Below are 16,827 nucleotides of genomic sequence, written 5' to 3'. Positions count from 1 at the left end.
GGACTTGGAGGATGCTGCCAGTGAACGTTTAGAAGGAAATAAGATAAAGAGCTAAAACTGAACAACAAAAAAGACAAATAGCATTCTCATCACAAAAAAGTAAAAAATTGTGAAGTAAGGCATATGTTAATTGACTCAGTTTAGCCATTCCACAACATGTTTTAAAGCAACACATTGGACATGGTAAATATTCATAATTTTTGTAAAAAATATAATTGCTATTTCAAAAACTCAAACAACACAATTAGAAAATGGGCCAAAGACCTGAACAGACATTTCTCCAAATAAGATATACAAATGGCCAATAGGCACGTGAGAAGATATTCAACATCATTAGTCAATAGAGAAATTCAAATCAAAACTATAATAGGATACTACAAGGATGACTACAAATTTAAAAAAAAAAAAGAAAGAAAAGATGTGGAGAAGTTGGAATTCTTATACATTGCTGGTGGGAATGTTCAATTGTGAAGTCACTGTGGAAAGCAGTTTTGTGAGTCCTCAAAAAGTTAGAGATAGAATTAACATATGACCCCAGCAATTCTACTCCAGGATATATACGAGGTAGTATACATAAAAGAAGTAAACCAGAAACTTGAACAGAGACTCACATGCTAATTATTCATTACAGCATTGGCAACAGTCAAAAATGGAAGTAAACCAAGTGTCTACTGATGTGTCAATAAGTAAACAAAATTGTGGTATAGCCCTACTACTGCTTCAGCCTTAAAAGTGAAATGAAATTCTGATACATGCTACAACTTGCATGAAACTTGAAAAGATTATGCTGGGCGAAAAAAACCAGTCACAAGAAAGCAAATATTTTAGTATTTCATTTGTAAGAAATATATATGATAGGCAAATTAATAGAGATGGAACATAAATTAGAGATTACCAAAGGCTGGGAAGAGAGTGGAATAGGGAGTTTTTGCTTAATGGTTACAAAGGTTCTGTTTGGGGTGTTGAAACTTTTTGGAAATAGATAGTGGTTATGGTTGTACAATACTGTGATGTAATTAATGCCACTGAATTGTATACTTATAAATGGCTAAGCCAGGTGCAAGGGCTCACACCTATAATCCCAGCATTTTGGGAGGTAGAGGCAAGAGAATTGCCTGAGCACAACAAGTTGAGGCTGCATGAGTCATGAGCATGCCACTGCACTCCAGTCTAAGCAACAGAGTGGGACTTTGATTCTAAAAATAAATTTAAAAAAAAATAGCTAAGTGGCAAATTTATGTTATATATATTTTACCACAATAAAAAATGTAAAAGAAAACAGGAGTATACTATTGGAAGTTTTTAAAAAGAACCTTGTGATACAGTGGCAAAAAGCTTTGAAAATGGTCACCTGCAAGAATATGGAAGGTGACCATGTAAGTGTGAAGTGAGTTACATAGCTGAGGAAGTTTCCAAGCCAAGTGTTGAAGGTGCTGTCTGGTTTTTTCTTGTTGCTTACAGTGAAATGTACGTGGAGATGGAAAGATTGAGAGACAAACCACTAAATGAAAGGAATAGGAGCTGGATGATTTTGAAAATCAGCCTCTTGAGAGCAAAACAAGAAATAAATTTCAAGTACCATTAAGAAAGGTTGACAAGCCAGGCTCGGTGGCTCAGCCTGTAATCCCGCGCTTTGGGAGGCTGATATGAGTGGATTGCCTGAGCCCGCGGGTTGGAGACCCGCCTGGGCAACTTGGCAAGACCTCATCTCTACAATAAATCAAAAAATCAGCTGGGCATGGTAGTGCATGCCTGTAATTCTGGCTACTCGGAAGGCTGAGGCGGAAGGATCGCTGGAGACCAGCAGGTCGAGGCTGCGGTGGCCAGGAGCAGCCACTGCACTCCAGTCTGGGTGACAGTGTGAGACTCCAATTCAAAAAAAAAAAGAAAGGTTGACAAATAGTAAATATTGAAGTTGTGACTGTACAACCTTCTGTTACAATCTCAGAAAGAAAAATGAATCAGGGTATCATTTAGTCTTAGTTGCCAACGGGTCCTTTCAAGAGCAAGCATGTGTTTCACAGATCACAGATCCTCTCTATTTCACCAGAGGACCTCTAGCAAGCTGGGGGTGTTGTCCTTTTGTGGTTTCAGCAGGACCCAAGGAAGAGAACGGCTATCTCAAAAATATCTGTGAGTGTGGCTTTTGTTTAGTGGAGTTAACCCTAGGAAAAATCCATTGAAGACCCATAAAGTTTTTCAGAATGTTATTTCCATAAAAACACTACCAGTTTGTACTGAAAGGGACAGTGAAAGTACAAATTAAAGGGTACTGGAAATCCCACAATCTACTGGGTGGAAGGAGGCTGACAAAACTACCCAGAAGCAAGCATGTGCTACTTTCAAGAATAAGTAATGGTGACTAATGAAGTGGAGCTGAGAGTACAGCATTCTGTCCAGACCCTGAAACCCAATCAAACAACTCTCAACACTTGCCTGGCTGAGTTTCAGAATGTCTAGGCAACCATGATTCCTTTGTCATTTCCATTCTCCGTTTCTCTTTTGGACAGAGATGTCTATGGTTATCATCTAGTACATGTCCCACCATTGTATGTTGGGTGTACTGGTGGCAGGTAACTCGTCACTTTTAGAGATTGACAGATTGATGGGCACTACACTCAGAGAGTCTCGTCCACTTCTGGGCCTGACTTAAATGATAAGGTTCTAGACTTCAGGAAGATGATTTAATGAGACAAGACTTTGGGAGTAGGTGAAATGCATTTTGTATGTTGCTGGGGAAGGGATGTGAAATATTGAGACACAGAGAATTAACTGTGACTGATAGATTGTAAGGTGATCCCAAAGATCCTTGTCTTCAGATATTCACACCCTGTATCTTTCCTTCCTCTTGACTGTGGACAGTCCTATGACTTACTTTCAAGTAATAGAATACAGCAAGGTATGGGATGTCACCTCTGTGATTATATGACAAGTTTATAATACCCATCCTTTTCTGGGTAGATATGAGGAAGCAAGTGACCATGTTGGCAAGGCTTGCATGGCAAGAAACTGAGGGTGGTCCGGTCTCTGGATAACAACTAAGTAAAAAATTGAGGCCCTCAATTTGATATCCACAAAAAAATTCATACTGAGAACAACCGTGTGATCGTAGAAGTGGATCCTTTCCAGCGGAACCTCTGATGAGACCACAGCTGTGGTCACTGCTTCAACTGAAAGCTAGTGAGATTCTGAGCAGAAGATCCAGAAGCTTACAGGAACTTCTGACCATTGAGAATGTGAGGTGACAAACGTGTGTTGTTTTGAGCCACAAAGTTTGTGAGACTACTGCTACACAGTAGGAGAAAACTAATACAGATAGGATTTGCATTTTGATAATGTTTACAGAGGTCTATTTCTTCCTCCTTATTGGTGGTCCTTTTGAGAATCAGTGCTTGTACTCTGTTCCTGCTGTTCAAGAAAACTTTTTCAAGAAAACTTCAAAATGAAAAAAAGAAATATCCATATTTTCTAAAGTACAAGCAAAAAGTCAACTAGATTTTTTTTCCAGAAAATTGTGAGCATTTCTCAAATGTGTGTTGCAACAAAGCTCCCATTGAATTATTCTACATATTGGAGATTTTGTCCCAGATTAAACGTCACTAACTATAATCGTGTCATTAACGAAAGGAATAATTTGGGAGGATCAATTCATTTTTTTGTGGCCATCCAAGATTTCTTGAAGGCTGATGGAATTTAAACAAACATCATATGATATCATTAATAATTGTGTATGCCTAGTCCTTGGTCTTTTGTGTCCTCCCATGGAGACAATGGTCTCCTTCTAATCTTGAATTTAGTTTTCAAATATCTTCATTGTCAGAATCAAGATGGTTTTCCCTTTTTATTTTTTAGGTGGAGAGACCTTCTATATATCATGGCAGAGAAATCTCAGAAACTTTTACTTGTGAAGATCAAGGAAGAGACATCAGGTACTTAATTTTTTTCTAGTTTTTATTAAACTTTTGGTAGCCCCTTAAAAGGGTTATTCAATAGAGAAACTTACATTTCATACAAATCTTATCAAGTTCTTTTATTCTTACCATTCATCTCTTTATTTTTGAAATTCAAATTTTCTTCCACTGATCAAATGTTCAACTATAGATGAACATTTCTTCCTTAAAAAAGGAACATTTTAAATGTATGTTCCCCAATCATGCTATCCATCATTTTCCTTTATCCTTTTTCCAAAAATATTTATGTGAATACAGTACATATACATATGCTAGCCGCAGTGTTAGACAGGGTTTTCCTTCCTGGGTACTCAACTGAGAAATGTGATGATGCCTGTTTGGTTTATGGGGTGACTTGATTCTTGAGAAGCCCTTTGCACACTGAAAATGACTTTGCCTGAATGGGCTATACAAATTGAGCATTCCTTACCCAAAATACTCAGGGCCAGAAATTTTGGATTTCCTTTTTTTGTCTATTTATTATTGGATTTTAGAAAATTGGCATATGCACAATGAGATCTTGGGGATAAAACCCAAGTCTAAACACAAAATTCATTTAGCTTTCATATATACCTTATATATGGTGGAAAGGTAATTTTATATGACATTTTTAATAATTTTGTGCATGAAACAAAGTCTTGACAGTGTTTTGGCTGTGACCCACCACATGAGGTCATGTGCAGTTTTTCACTTGTGACATCATGTTGGCACTTAAGTTTCAAATTCTGGAGCATTTTGAATTTTAATCTTTGGGATTGCTCAACCTGTATTACATGATAATTTACAGCATTTTAAAACTTCCAGCCAATTTTATATTCTATAAGCTTAGAAATAACAGGAAGACAATTCTTCCATAATAGGCTTTCTCACTTATCAACTGGTGTTAGATAGAAAGTGACAGGCCTGCACAAGACTGTCTCTGGGGACTACTTCAAAAATGACAAACTCTGCTTGATAAAAATTATCTTCATTTTCCTCTTAGTCAAAAGGAGTGAAATCTTAATTGGTAAGTGAGGAACACAGTGAAGAAAGAAAGTAATGATTCTCCCCAGTTGATTATAGGTTGTAATAAATACCTAAAGATAGAAAACTATCTTTACAGTAAATCTGTTTATTTTGCTTACATAAATACTAATAACAAGGCAAATAACTACATACAGCATTTTTATAAGAGGACCCACTGAACTCATGTCACTAAATATAAGCCTGCTGCATTTTAATTAAAAGACATTGAAAGTCTTTCAATAAGTTTATGTCAATATGGTAGAATAGGGATTTCAAAAATGCTATGAAATTCACCTACTTGTATTCTCTCTCGATAGTAATAAATGAGAATATACATTAAATAGGCAAGAAAAATTCAATGATAACCACTGTAGATTTTGAGACTGAAACCAAATGTCTAATTCTATATATAGAAACACATTGTTAAATCCAGGACTAAGCCAAAATGTTCCCATGATGTGCTGAAAGCTTAACATACACCTGGAAAAGAATCCCCACATTTGGTTATACCACAGCTTCATTGACGGTATTGATTCAGACTATTGTGTAGTTCTAAATATAATCAAACCCTTGAATATGTTCTCTCCTGCACTCCAGTGGCTAAATTGAGTTTTGATTAACAGTTTACCCCACCTGTTCAATAATATCTGAGCCTGGGACCTTCTTAGTTCTTCTTTGTAACTGTGGCTTTTAGGCGTGTCTAGTTGAGTTCTCAGAAGAACAATCCGTCTCCAGCAGACTCACTTCCTGAGTCTCCAGGAGCGCAGCTCAGAGGTGCTTGTGGTCCCCGAGTCGTGAATGCCTTGGAAATTGCTAAACTGAGCCAACCCAGCTGTTCAGAAACCAGAGCAGCCCAAGTATGCTGTCAACAAGAGGCTTTGGTCCAAATTAAAGGATGTCAGAAAAAGAAGAGGACGATTCAGGTCAACAGAAAGGGGTGCCACAGATGAGTTAAACTTGATCCAAAACTAAAACCTTGGGGAAACCGACCTGGCTGGAATGAGAGTAAGCTGAGGCCGGCGATGCTGGGAGCAGAGAGGCACATACCTTTCCTCGCGGTTCTGTCCCACGCACACCCGACCTCCGTGCCGGGGAGTGGGGTTGCTGCAGGAGCGCTGGCGCACCTGGAAGCCAATCCCACAGGTGGTGCTGCAGGGAGACCACGAAGTCCAGGGGGTCCAGCCTCCATTTCTGGGGGAGGAGAAGCAATGCAATCACTCAGTCACATTGGCTCAAAGTCCAAGCCCTTCTGCCATCCCACACCAAATGTCTCTGTTCCCCACCAGGATCACCCGACCAGGGAAAGCCAGCCATGGGATTGAATGTACTGTGCTGTGTGTGCTCAACTGCTGTGAGTCCTCCCACCCCAGGCATCTGATTCATAGCCAAGATAGAATATTTGGGAATAAAGTTTTAAGTGCACTATAAATAATTTTAAATGGCCTATATTGAAACTATCAAGAAACTTGAGTAGTGAAAATATTAAGCTAATGAAGAATAATGTTATTTCACTGAAAAGCATTTAGAAGCGAGTCCCTAAACCTGTAGAGTTTATGATTTTTTTTAGACTTGTATTTTTTGGAATTGTATCCTATATAGCCTAGGAAAAGTGCACCTTTCAAAAAAACTCACCCAAAACTCTATATAATGCTTTCTTTTACAATTTATTTATATCAGTGAAAATCAGTAACTTTCCTGATAGCATTTGTATTGACAAAGAGTACTGTAATGTTTGAATAATGTTCAAAGCTTTAAAGCAAGTTTTATTAAAAATTAAGGAGGGCTATTTAAATTCAGATTCTTGGCTATTATCTTACACATCAAAAAAAATACAAAGAGTGCCGATAAGTGAAAATTATATATAGCCATGTATTTATGTTATACATATAAAATAGTAGATTTGTGAACATATAAAATAAAATAAAGTAAAATGAACTAATTTCAAGTCATTTATGAAATAAACCGCTATTGACAACTAGATAAATTTTTTAGTACTGTATTTTTTTCTTAAAATGCCTGTATTCAGATGGCTTATCATTTAAATATCTCCTTTAGCAGTTTGCTCTTGTTATTAACAATATATTATAGATATTTTTAAAGAGTTTAGGTGATAAAACATCTATCAAATCTGATTCCAAATTCTCATATGGATGGTCTACTTCACGTGAAACTGTCTTCTACTTCTGCAATTACATGTATATTTATTTGAATATCTCAATAGCTTTTAAGTTTTATTTGCTTTGAAAAAAATCAACTCACATTAATTTTCATCTATACTTTATACATTCCTTTAAAAACATGAAAGTTCACAATTGTCATTGAAAGTCTAGGTATAAATAATGAAGTGAATGTATAATTTCTAAAATACTTTCAAATAAAAGTTCACCTTAGACAATTTTTAGCATATTTCGTATTCCCCTACTTCGTTTACTAAAATTTAATGATTTAATAAAATATATAGTGATAGCTTTTTATATGATGTTACAATAAAACTGCTTTATCATAATTTAACCAGACATTACAAATTAAGACAGATTCTCCCACATTCCTCACAAAGGTAATTTGTTAATATCTTATATCCTGCTTCCTATAATCTAAAAATTATCTAAGTTGTCCACTGAATCAGATAAAAAACTTAAATAGCAATTTTGGTATATAAAATCATATTTTTACTTTCATAAGTTTCTTTATATATGAAAACGTTGTTGGATAATGCAGAAAACAGTGTTTCAAAATTTTTTGGAAATGCTTCATTTCTTAAACCTTTTCACAAGCATACAATTTTATGATATATTCTATTTACAATATATGGGACATATGTACAAGACAGTAAGTAAATGAAAGCATATATTGGTAATAAGAGTATAGGACATGAGGAAATAAATAAACCTTATATGTATATGTTTATTATCTGGCCCTGGGTTTGCACACTTCTAGATGCTGCTTAGGGGCAGACATGGTGGTCAACGAAAGTAGCATAAAGTCAGCACATATCAGTAAAGGCATCCCTTTTGTGACTATCAGTACAAAGCAATCCATTTATGCATTTAAAGCATCACTTAAACTGGCTCACTTTTTCAGCATTAATCTTAAAATACTTTCCAACTAGAATAAGAACCGAAGCTGTATCAATAAACAAGTCGCAATAATGCACTTGGTAGTTCTTTATCCATTAAACAATATGAAAAAAGTATTAGCTACTGATTGTAATCTTCAAATATAGTTTATAGCTTTTATAAAGTTTCTGCCAGGCATCTATGGAAACCATTTAGTTTTATAGAAAGTGTGCAGTGCATAACGCAATGTTGATGTGTCCTCTGTAACTCAAAATCATCTAATCTCTGTAGCCCTAATTCGCTCCTTTCAACTTTGTGGTGTAAAAAAACTAGGCTCATAGAAAGAAGATAATACTTTCTAAAAATACTTAAATTAATGAACAAATGAGGAGGCAGCTTGAAGACTCATTTGAGAGGCTTTCCTGATGCCTACTTTAAATTATCTCTGTGGTCATGGTGCTATAGGCATAGGAGAAGGAGGACCAATTTGAGTATAGTTGTAATAAAAAAAAATCAAACAACAATACCACAATAAGCAGAGAAAACAGGAAATCTACTCAGTATGTTATGATATTTAAACTGTTCTGTTTACCCAGAGCCTAATGTTAGCTGAATTGAGTTGTTTTGAGTTCACATACTATAGAGTAGGGTAGAGACTTTTGATCAAGAACTTTTCTTCCTGTTCTGATTAATATACCATGTTCTAGCAGAAATGACCTATTAGTTTATGTATTCCAGAAAAAGATTCTTAATAGCATGGACATTTTCCTTTAAAAAAGCAACCATATTGTACAAATGAAAAATATTTTTCCTAATCGAATGATGAGCATATGAATAGGTTTAGATCTATAATCTCATTTATAGTTAAACATTTCCTTCCAGAGATCATGTAATTTTTAAGTGGGAGACGCCCCTGTCATTTTGCCACTTTTCTCTCCAAGTTTCTTGAGAATTTGAATATAACACACACAGTATATCCGTGGGACATACCTGGAACAGTTGGCGATCTCCATGCTGGGACCCTCACATGGCCAGCCACCACACTGTGGGGCTGGGCTGTCACAGGAGCGGGATCGACAGAGGCAGGACCCCACAGTGCTGCCATCCGTGTGAGTGCAGGGCGTCCATGGAGACCATGTGCCAAAGTGTCCATCCACCGTAAGGTTCCGGGTCTAGGGAGTAAAATCAAATAGGGAAGTCAGAAAGGGTTAAAACTCTACGCAGAATAGAGTAAAAATAAAAGATCTCTCAAAGGACAATTGGAATTCCCTTGGAATTTTTGTTGCTGTTACAATTAAAAAGAATTGCATGAGGAAGAATTTTGGAGTAAAGCAGCAGAGGTCATTAGCAGAGAGGGTGAGGAAAGAGGAGGATGGAGAAAGGGAGTAGGAAAGAGGAGACAGGGAAGGAGGAGAAGAAGAAAATTAAGAGGAAGAAGGAAGAGAAGGAGGGAATCTGAAAAGAAGAGAAGAGGAAAAGGGAGAGGAAGAAGATCAAAGGACAGAAGAAGTAGGAGAGAAAAGATGTAGAGGAGGATAACAAGACAAGGAAGAGGAGAAGGAGGAAAGGGAAAGAGAAGAAGAAAAAGGAGATGGAGTAGGAGGAGGAGGAAGTTGATAGGAAGAGGAGGGCTGAGGACAGGGGAAGAGAAATGAAGGATTCTAGTAACTTGACAATCAGGTTATGGCAGGATTGTCTACCAATAGGAGAAATCCAAGAATCAAGACAAAGTGTAAAGAAAATCATAGCTGTACAATTTTGTTGCATGGTTATGTACCTGAAAAAATCTGGTGACATAGCTGTCATTGAAGACCTGACCTGGCTCTAATGTCACCTCAAACTGACGATCAATTCAAAACACATTTAAAGAGTGCCTATTAAGCACCCGAAGCTTTATTGGTTGTTAGCCATAGCCTGTGCTCTAATCACTCTCTCTGAGTTTATGAGCCAGTGAGGAAGAGCTAGTCATATAACTATTATTGTGTGTGAAGTACAATGATGGGAGTCACAGACAGGGGCTATGGGAGTAGAGGAGGGACCATGTAACAAGTCCCTGGGGTCTAGAAGAACAAAGAACTTGTGTTGAATCTTAAAGGGTGAAGGAGTGACAGCATTATAAGGGCTAGAAAGGCAGAGGGCAGATAAATGAAGCTGCCAAATGCTGAGGGGCACCCAGGCCTCTCCCCATCACTGTGGGGAGTTTTCTTCCCTTATTACTCTTACTATGTACTATGAAGTTAAAGAAAATGCCACGTAAGCATTTGCAAGTGGTTGGCATAAGGGCCTACAAGGCAGATTCCTCTAGGGTGAAAGAGAAGTGATACGAGTTTTCCCAGCTGAGCAACGTGGCTCATGCCTATAATCTCAGCACTCTGAAAGGCTGAAGTAGGAGGACAGCTTGAGGCCAAAAAGTTCAAGACCAGCCTGGACAACATAACAAGACATGCCATCACTAAGAAAAATTTTAAAAATAGTCAGACATAGTAGCACATGTCTGTAGTCCTAACTACTTGGGAGGTTGAAGCAGAAGTAACACTTGAGTCAAGAAATTTGAATTGACAGTGAGCTATGACTATGCCACTGCACTCCAGTGTAGGCATGTGCGGAATTGTACGGAAATGATGTTGAGTCCCATGTTGGTTTCACAAACACGAATAAGGTATCGCGTGCCTTCCCCTTCACTTTCAAAGTATGTTCTACATCAGATAAGACCTGGATCTGGATGCCAAAATACCCAGTTCCCAAAGGCCCACAGATCCACATACTTCCCCATTTGCCTCTGGCATGGAGATGTTTTGCTGAAAGGGAAAATCAGGGACAAGAATTTTCACTAGGGATAAGAAGAAAAAGGATGTGTTTACTGCCTTGGGCATTTTTTTTTTCCATGATAAAAATCTGTATGTATTGTTTTTCAAGTTGCTGACAAGTTTGGCTTATTGGCTGAATTTGTATAGGAATACAAGGTACTTCCTGCTGAGCTTGTTTGTTGGTGAGCAGATGAACTGTAGAGAGATGGAATTTGGAAGCCCAGGGCTGGACTATGCCAGTCAATACCACCAGGCAACTGTGTATGTGACACGTGGGCAAGTGGCTGTCTCTCTTGACACCCCAAAACATACAGATTTTTTAAAAGTGTCACAGTTCATTCAAATGATGCAGAAGCCTATCAAGCCTAAAAATAAGTGAATTTTTCAAGCAAATAACAAAAAACAACCAACATTATAAATCTATGCAGAATGCCAACATCCATTAGTTTAAAACATTATGTTGACCCTAAAATTTTACATATCTCCTTCTTGTCTGAAGTCTTGTTTTTCTGTAGAATAAACAGTGACCCGGTCCAGTGTCAGACAGAAGGGGTCAGAAGCCTCTAGAAGGTCACTGCAGTGCTAGGGAAAGAGAGCCCCACAAGTTGAACACCATAAAGCAACACAGCTTCATGGATAGGTAGGGTCCCAAAGATGAAGAATCTGTGTTTCAGATTGCATTTGTCATGGCCCTTGCAGATTAAAGGACCCACAGTCCATGAGATTTTAAAGAAAACATGATAAAGGCACTCTGGGCAGGGTGTGGGCTGGGTTGAAGGGATGTTGAAGTCCACAGGGAAGAACAACATGGGAGCAGTGACTGTCCTAAGCCTGAAGGTGCTCTACCTGAATTAGGCAGTACAATCAATCCTCAGACTACCACCTTCCAATGCATCCTAGGGTGAAAATGGTCTTTTTAAAGTCCCATTTACAGGGAACTCTATTACTTTTAGGTATATGCAATCCTATAGGATTCATATCTGAATATTGTTTTTATACAAAAAGCAAACTGAGATTCAAAGAAATTTTATAACTTGCCAAAGATTCCATAGTTACTTATTTGGAAGATGTCATTTGAAATACAGGTCTTTCTTTTTTTCCCAATACCCTAGGGTTTCTCAACCTCAACATTATTGACATTTGGGCTAGAGAATTCTTTTGTGGGGGCCATGATGTGCATTGTGGGTATTTCATGATATGCCAGGCCTCCACCCACTGGATGCCCATATCCCATGAACCTTAGATGTGACAACCCAAAATGTCTCCAGATATCACTGAATGTTCTGAGTCAACTTGCCCTGGTTGAGAATCACTGCACCAGACATCCCTTATTTGTCTTCTTTTGGTCTAGCCTGAGATGACAGAGTCTTAGCCAAAGAGATACTATGAATGCTCTCTTTCAAAAAATATGGGTAAGCCACAGATGACCTAGTAAGAATGACACAGGAAAACAGGGCAAGGATTTGAAATGCTTGACAGTTATTGAAATAATTAAAAGGAATGAGGCAGATAAAAAATAAAAGTAATGGTAACAAAATACAAGAAAGGAAGGGAATTGCATTGGGCAGATCATTAGTGAGAGCACACAGTGTTGGTACTTCTGCAAAATAAATAAGAATATGAGTTTGAGTTTCTGTCCAGGGCTCAGGTATCTCCAGACTCTGATAGCAGCATTTTCAATCCAGGGCCACTGCAGTAGGTTCCACTGCATTTTAGAGTAAGAAATACTTGCAATCTTCAGAAAAGCACATGGCATTTGGGTGAGGGCTTGGTGTTGCATTTTAGCACATACTTACTTTGACCCTAAGCATATTAGTTTGAGAATCTGCCTAGGAAATAGTTTCATGAGTAATAGTATAAGATTTGCAGTTTTACTTTTCCATATGAATAGGCATTTTTTTAAAAATATTTTTTTTTAGATTAGAAAGTATAGTTTATTTAAAAACTAAGTTAGAAAGAGAGAGAGGAGTGGGGAGAGAGAGAAGAGGAGAGGGGAGAGAGAGAGAGAGAGAGAGAGAGAGAGAGAGAGGAGATTCACCTCCCAAAGGTAGGAGAGGGGACCAAAGCCAGGAAACATGGCTTGACCATAGCTCAAAGAGATACTATGATATGGGTAAGCAAAAGATGACCTAGTAAGAATGACACAGGAAAATAGCTTAGCAAGGCAATGGCTTAAAAATAATTTTCTTAGTTTTCCTTAAACAGACATGAGAAGTGAAGCTACCTAAACTCTCATTAGTTGTGCTCCCTTCTGGATTTCTGCAAAGTGACTTGCTATGTGCTTTATACTATTTAATATTAAACCACAGATAAACATATACCACGTGCTTTACATGTATTGGCTCCTTGAATCTTCACTGTATCCCTAGTAACTACATCCTATTTTACAGATAGGAAAACAGGCTGAGATGGGATAAACAAGTTGCTCCAAGTCACTGCGATTATAAAAGATCAAAGAATCATTTGAAACAAGGGATTCTAGAGCCTGTGGCCTCAGCCACTTCCTTCTGTAATGTGATCCCCAGACCTTCCTTTGGTGAGAGCCTCAAAGAATCAGTGTCATATAGTTTTATGCCCAACTGTGTAATAGAAAATTTCTCCTCACCTAGGAAGTAGCAGGTTTCCAAGTGCTGGCTAAAGAAGATCCAATTTTTGTTAACAAGTATCATCCATAATCTTATGTTTCATTTGTTCGTGTTCAATTCATTGTCCATAATCTTTTGTTTCATTTGTTCATGTTCAATTCATTGATTCTCAACTAACTGTGGGTATAGATGCATTTGGTGAGTCAAAGGTCCCAGGAGCACATCTTTAGATTAGTATTGTATGCCAACCATTATTATCTTATGATTAAATTTAAATCTTATGTTTTCTCTTCAGATATTTTCGGAAGTTAAATGATTTTTCTTTATTTATTTTCTTTTCTGTTTGTTTTGCAAGAGATTGCAATAGAACAGGACATTGGATATGCTTTTCAGAAACTTAGTATCACTTTTGAACCTGTCTCTACAAATGAATTACAAAGCAAAGGCAGCATCTTTAAAAAGAACTAAGCCGTAGTACTGTGTGAGGCTGTGAGCACTGTGGGTGAACAGGGACAATCTGTAATTCATGCCTCTGAGTCCCAGTTCTTCCATTTACAAAATGGAAGCAATGGTCTCCATCCCTGAGGGTCCCCGTGAACATAAAATGAGATAATCCATCAAAAGTTGCCTAACATGGCACTGACCACATGGCCTAAAAACACAATGTAATCTCAGTTCCCTTTGCTTTCTTGTAAAGTAGATTTCAATACCAAATTCAGAAGTAATGCCTCACCTACTCTCTGGGCATCCTCTGCCAGGTGAAACTGGATTGCTGGTCCACCTAACAGCCACTGCTGTGGGGAGATTTTGAGAGCTAGGAATGTCATTATCCTGAAGATTAGGGATAATGTCAAAAATATTGGATTTAAATCCTGGTTGCTTTCCCGGTGCAGTTTTAGAATATTGGGTAAACCCTTTGGACGCTAGTCTGTGGAGTTGCCGTCTAAATGAGGACTTTGGGTTTGATCATTGCTAAACTCTCTTTCATTCTACAGATGCTAATTATACAGATCTAAGAAGAATTCTGTAATGTCAGACACATAGGTGTTTATTTGGTCTATGTATTTTGTCTGTTATGGCGTGATGTATTTTGAAATAGGAACTCATTGCGTGTTATGGTATCCTGGTAATCATGCTCCCACAAAGGATAGGGATGTAATTCTTGCATAAATCAGACCAAAGTAGATTTTTCAGACTACACTCCCCTTGTTAAGTAGCATTACGAGTTATTCAGGACATATATATTATTCTAATCAGTCTAGATATGCTGAGTTAGATGTTACTCAAGCACTTCAAATCTCTTAAACTTAGAGTAATGTTTTCAATTACAATTTTATAAGCAAACAAAATGTTAATCAATATGTCAGTAAGCTATTGCCCTGTCTTCTGGACTAAAGAAACCCATAAACATTTTAAAATAGGGATCATTTTAGTAGAAAGTAAGTTCCTAAATCCCTGGGAAGGTTTCTTGGGGGCTCCCATTTTCATCTCAAACTCTGGGGAGCAGAAGATCCACTGCTGTAGGGTGAATGTGCCTTTTCCTGAACTCAGATGCTGCCAGTGTAATAGGATTAAGAGGTGGGGCATGGCTGGGTTTGGTGGCTCAGCCTGTCACTCCAGCACTTTGGGAGGCTGAGGTGAGTGGACTGCCTGAGCCTGCGGGTTTGAGACCAGCCCAAGTAACTTGGCGAGACTTCGTCTCTACAATAAATCAAAAAAAAAATTAGCATGTGCCTCTAGTTCCAGCTACTTGGAAGGCTGAGGAGGAAAGATCACCGGAGCACAGCAGGTCGATGCTGGGGTGGCCATGAGTGTGCCACTGCACTCCAGGCTGGATGATGGAGTGAGACTCTGACTCAAAAAAATAAAAAATAAAAGAGGTTAAAAGAGGTGGGACCTTGAAGGGATGATTAGGCCATGAAAGCTTTTCTCTCTCTCTCTCTCTCTCTCTCTCTCTCTCTCTCTCTCTCTCTCTCAGTCAAGGTCTCACTCTGTTGCCCAGGCTAGAGTGCAATGGTATGATCACAAGTCACCATAGGCTCAACCTCCTGGGCTCAGGAGATTCTTCCACCCCGGCCTCCCCAGTACTTAGAACTACAGGTGCGTGCTACCACGTCCAGCTTATTTTTTGCCTTTGTTCTAGAGTCGTGGTCTTGTTATGTTGCCCAGGCTAGTCTCAACTTCTCGGGCTCAAGTAACCTATCTGCTTTGACCTCCCAAAGTGCTGAGATTACAGGTGTGAGCCACTGCACCCGGCTAGGGCTCCTCTCTTGTGAATGGGACTGAGTGCCCTCATAAAGAGGCAGGGTGAAGGGAGTTGGCTCTCTCTTGCCCTTCTGCCTTCCCCCATGTGAGGACACTGCAAGAAGACCCTCAGCAGATCAAACACCAGTGCCTTCGCCTTAGACTTCCCAGCCTCCAGAACTGAAAGAATTAATTTTTTTAAGTTACCCAATCCCAGGTATTTTTACAGCAGCACAAGTGGCCTAAAGCAGCCATAAATCACAGCCAGCGCATGAGGTTAGACCTTTAAAACTGACTTTGGAGACCTCAGTTATGCTATGTCATTGGTCCAAGGTTTATGAAAATCTACATGATAGGGTCACATAAGAGAGTCCGAGGTTGACTCATCATCATCAACACGCCTCTAACTCTTACTGCACTTCATGTAACGGGGTCTCCTCTCTTTAACTATGCAACTTGCACTTTTGCATGGGACATAAAATGCTTGGTCTCATTAAAAAAATCCCTTGTCTTATAAAGCTTAATTTTCTTTGGATAATGACATATACGGCTTTATAATCTATGTATAGATGTAGATTAATAAAAGTATTAACAGATGATGAGCTTTTTTTTCCATCTCAGAAATCAACTGGCATTTTGCAATCCCCGGCAGCATTTTTTTTCTTGGCAATATATAAAGCAGTGACGTACTTCACAACTGATGGCATGTGGTGTGATATGTCCAATAAAATTAAGCTTTCGTTCCATTTCAGGAAAAAATATATAGAAAATAACATATTCACAAATTACATTTTAAAATAGTTTTAAAAATGCCTCTCTATGTTAAGGCTCCTTTACCTTTATGTCAATAATTTTCATCTAGCTCATCGCTTTCTAAGAAATAGATTTTAGAAAAGAATGTATCACATGTTCTCACTCATAAGTGGACCTTGAACAATTATTATAATACTATAAGAGAATGATTGGCAGTAGTGAGAAACTGCTGGGAGGAGGGTGGGGAAGCGGAATTGGCAGTAGTGGGAATCTGCCTGGGGTTGGGGGGGCACATCTCATTAACAAGGGTACCTGCATAATGAACATGTATATACCTAACCCCGAATTGTACCCCACATCTTGAAAATAAAAAAAATTGGAAATAAATCGCAAAAAAAGAAAGCAATGTATAACTAGAGTAGCAGTT

At 38.3% G+C, this 16,827-nt stretch overlaps 1 protein-coding gene across 1 annotated transcript in view; it reads right to left on the bottom strand.

Annotated features, from left to right (window-relative positions):
- The window catches only part of SEMA5A (semaphorin 5A), a 120,649-nt gene that overhangs the window by 82,896 nt on the left and 20,926 nt on the right, over positions 1–16,827 (bottom strand). The window contains exons 4-5 of the mRNA XM_008058694.1: positions 9,002–9,183; positions 6,003–6,146 (exon numbers count right to left, since the gene is read on the bottom strand). Coding sequence (XP_008056885.1) covers positions 6,003–6,146; positions 9,002–9,183 — 326 coding nt within the window. The remainder of the gene's footprint in view (positions 1–6,002; positions 6,147–9,001; positions 9,184–16,827) is intronic.

Source organism: Carlito syrichta, unplaced genomic scaffold (assembly GCF_000164805.1).
Source record: "Carlito syrichta isolate Samal-C Ts95f unplaced genomic scaffold, Tarsius_syrichta-2.0.1 Scaffold303594, whole genome shotgun sequence".
Classification (NCBI taxonomy): domain Eukaryota; kingdom Metazoa; phylum Chordata; class Mammalia; order Primates; family Tarsiidae; genus Carlito; species Carlito syrichta.
The sequence above is the reverse complement of the archived record's forward strand: the minus strand, read 5'-3'. Positions and strand labels throughout refer to the sequence as shown.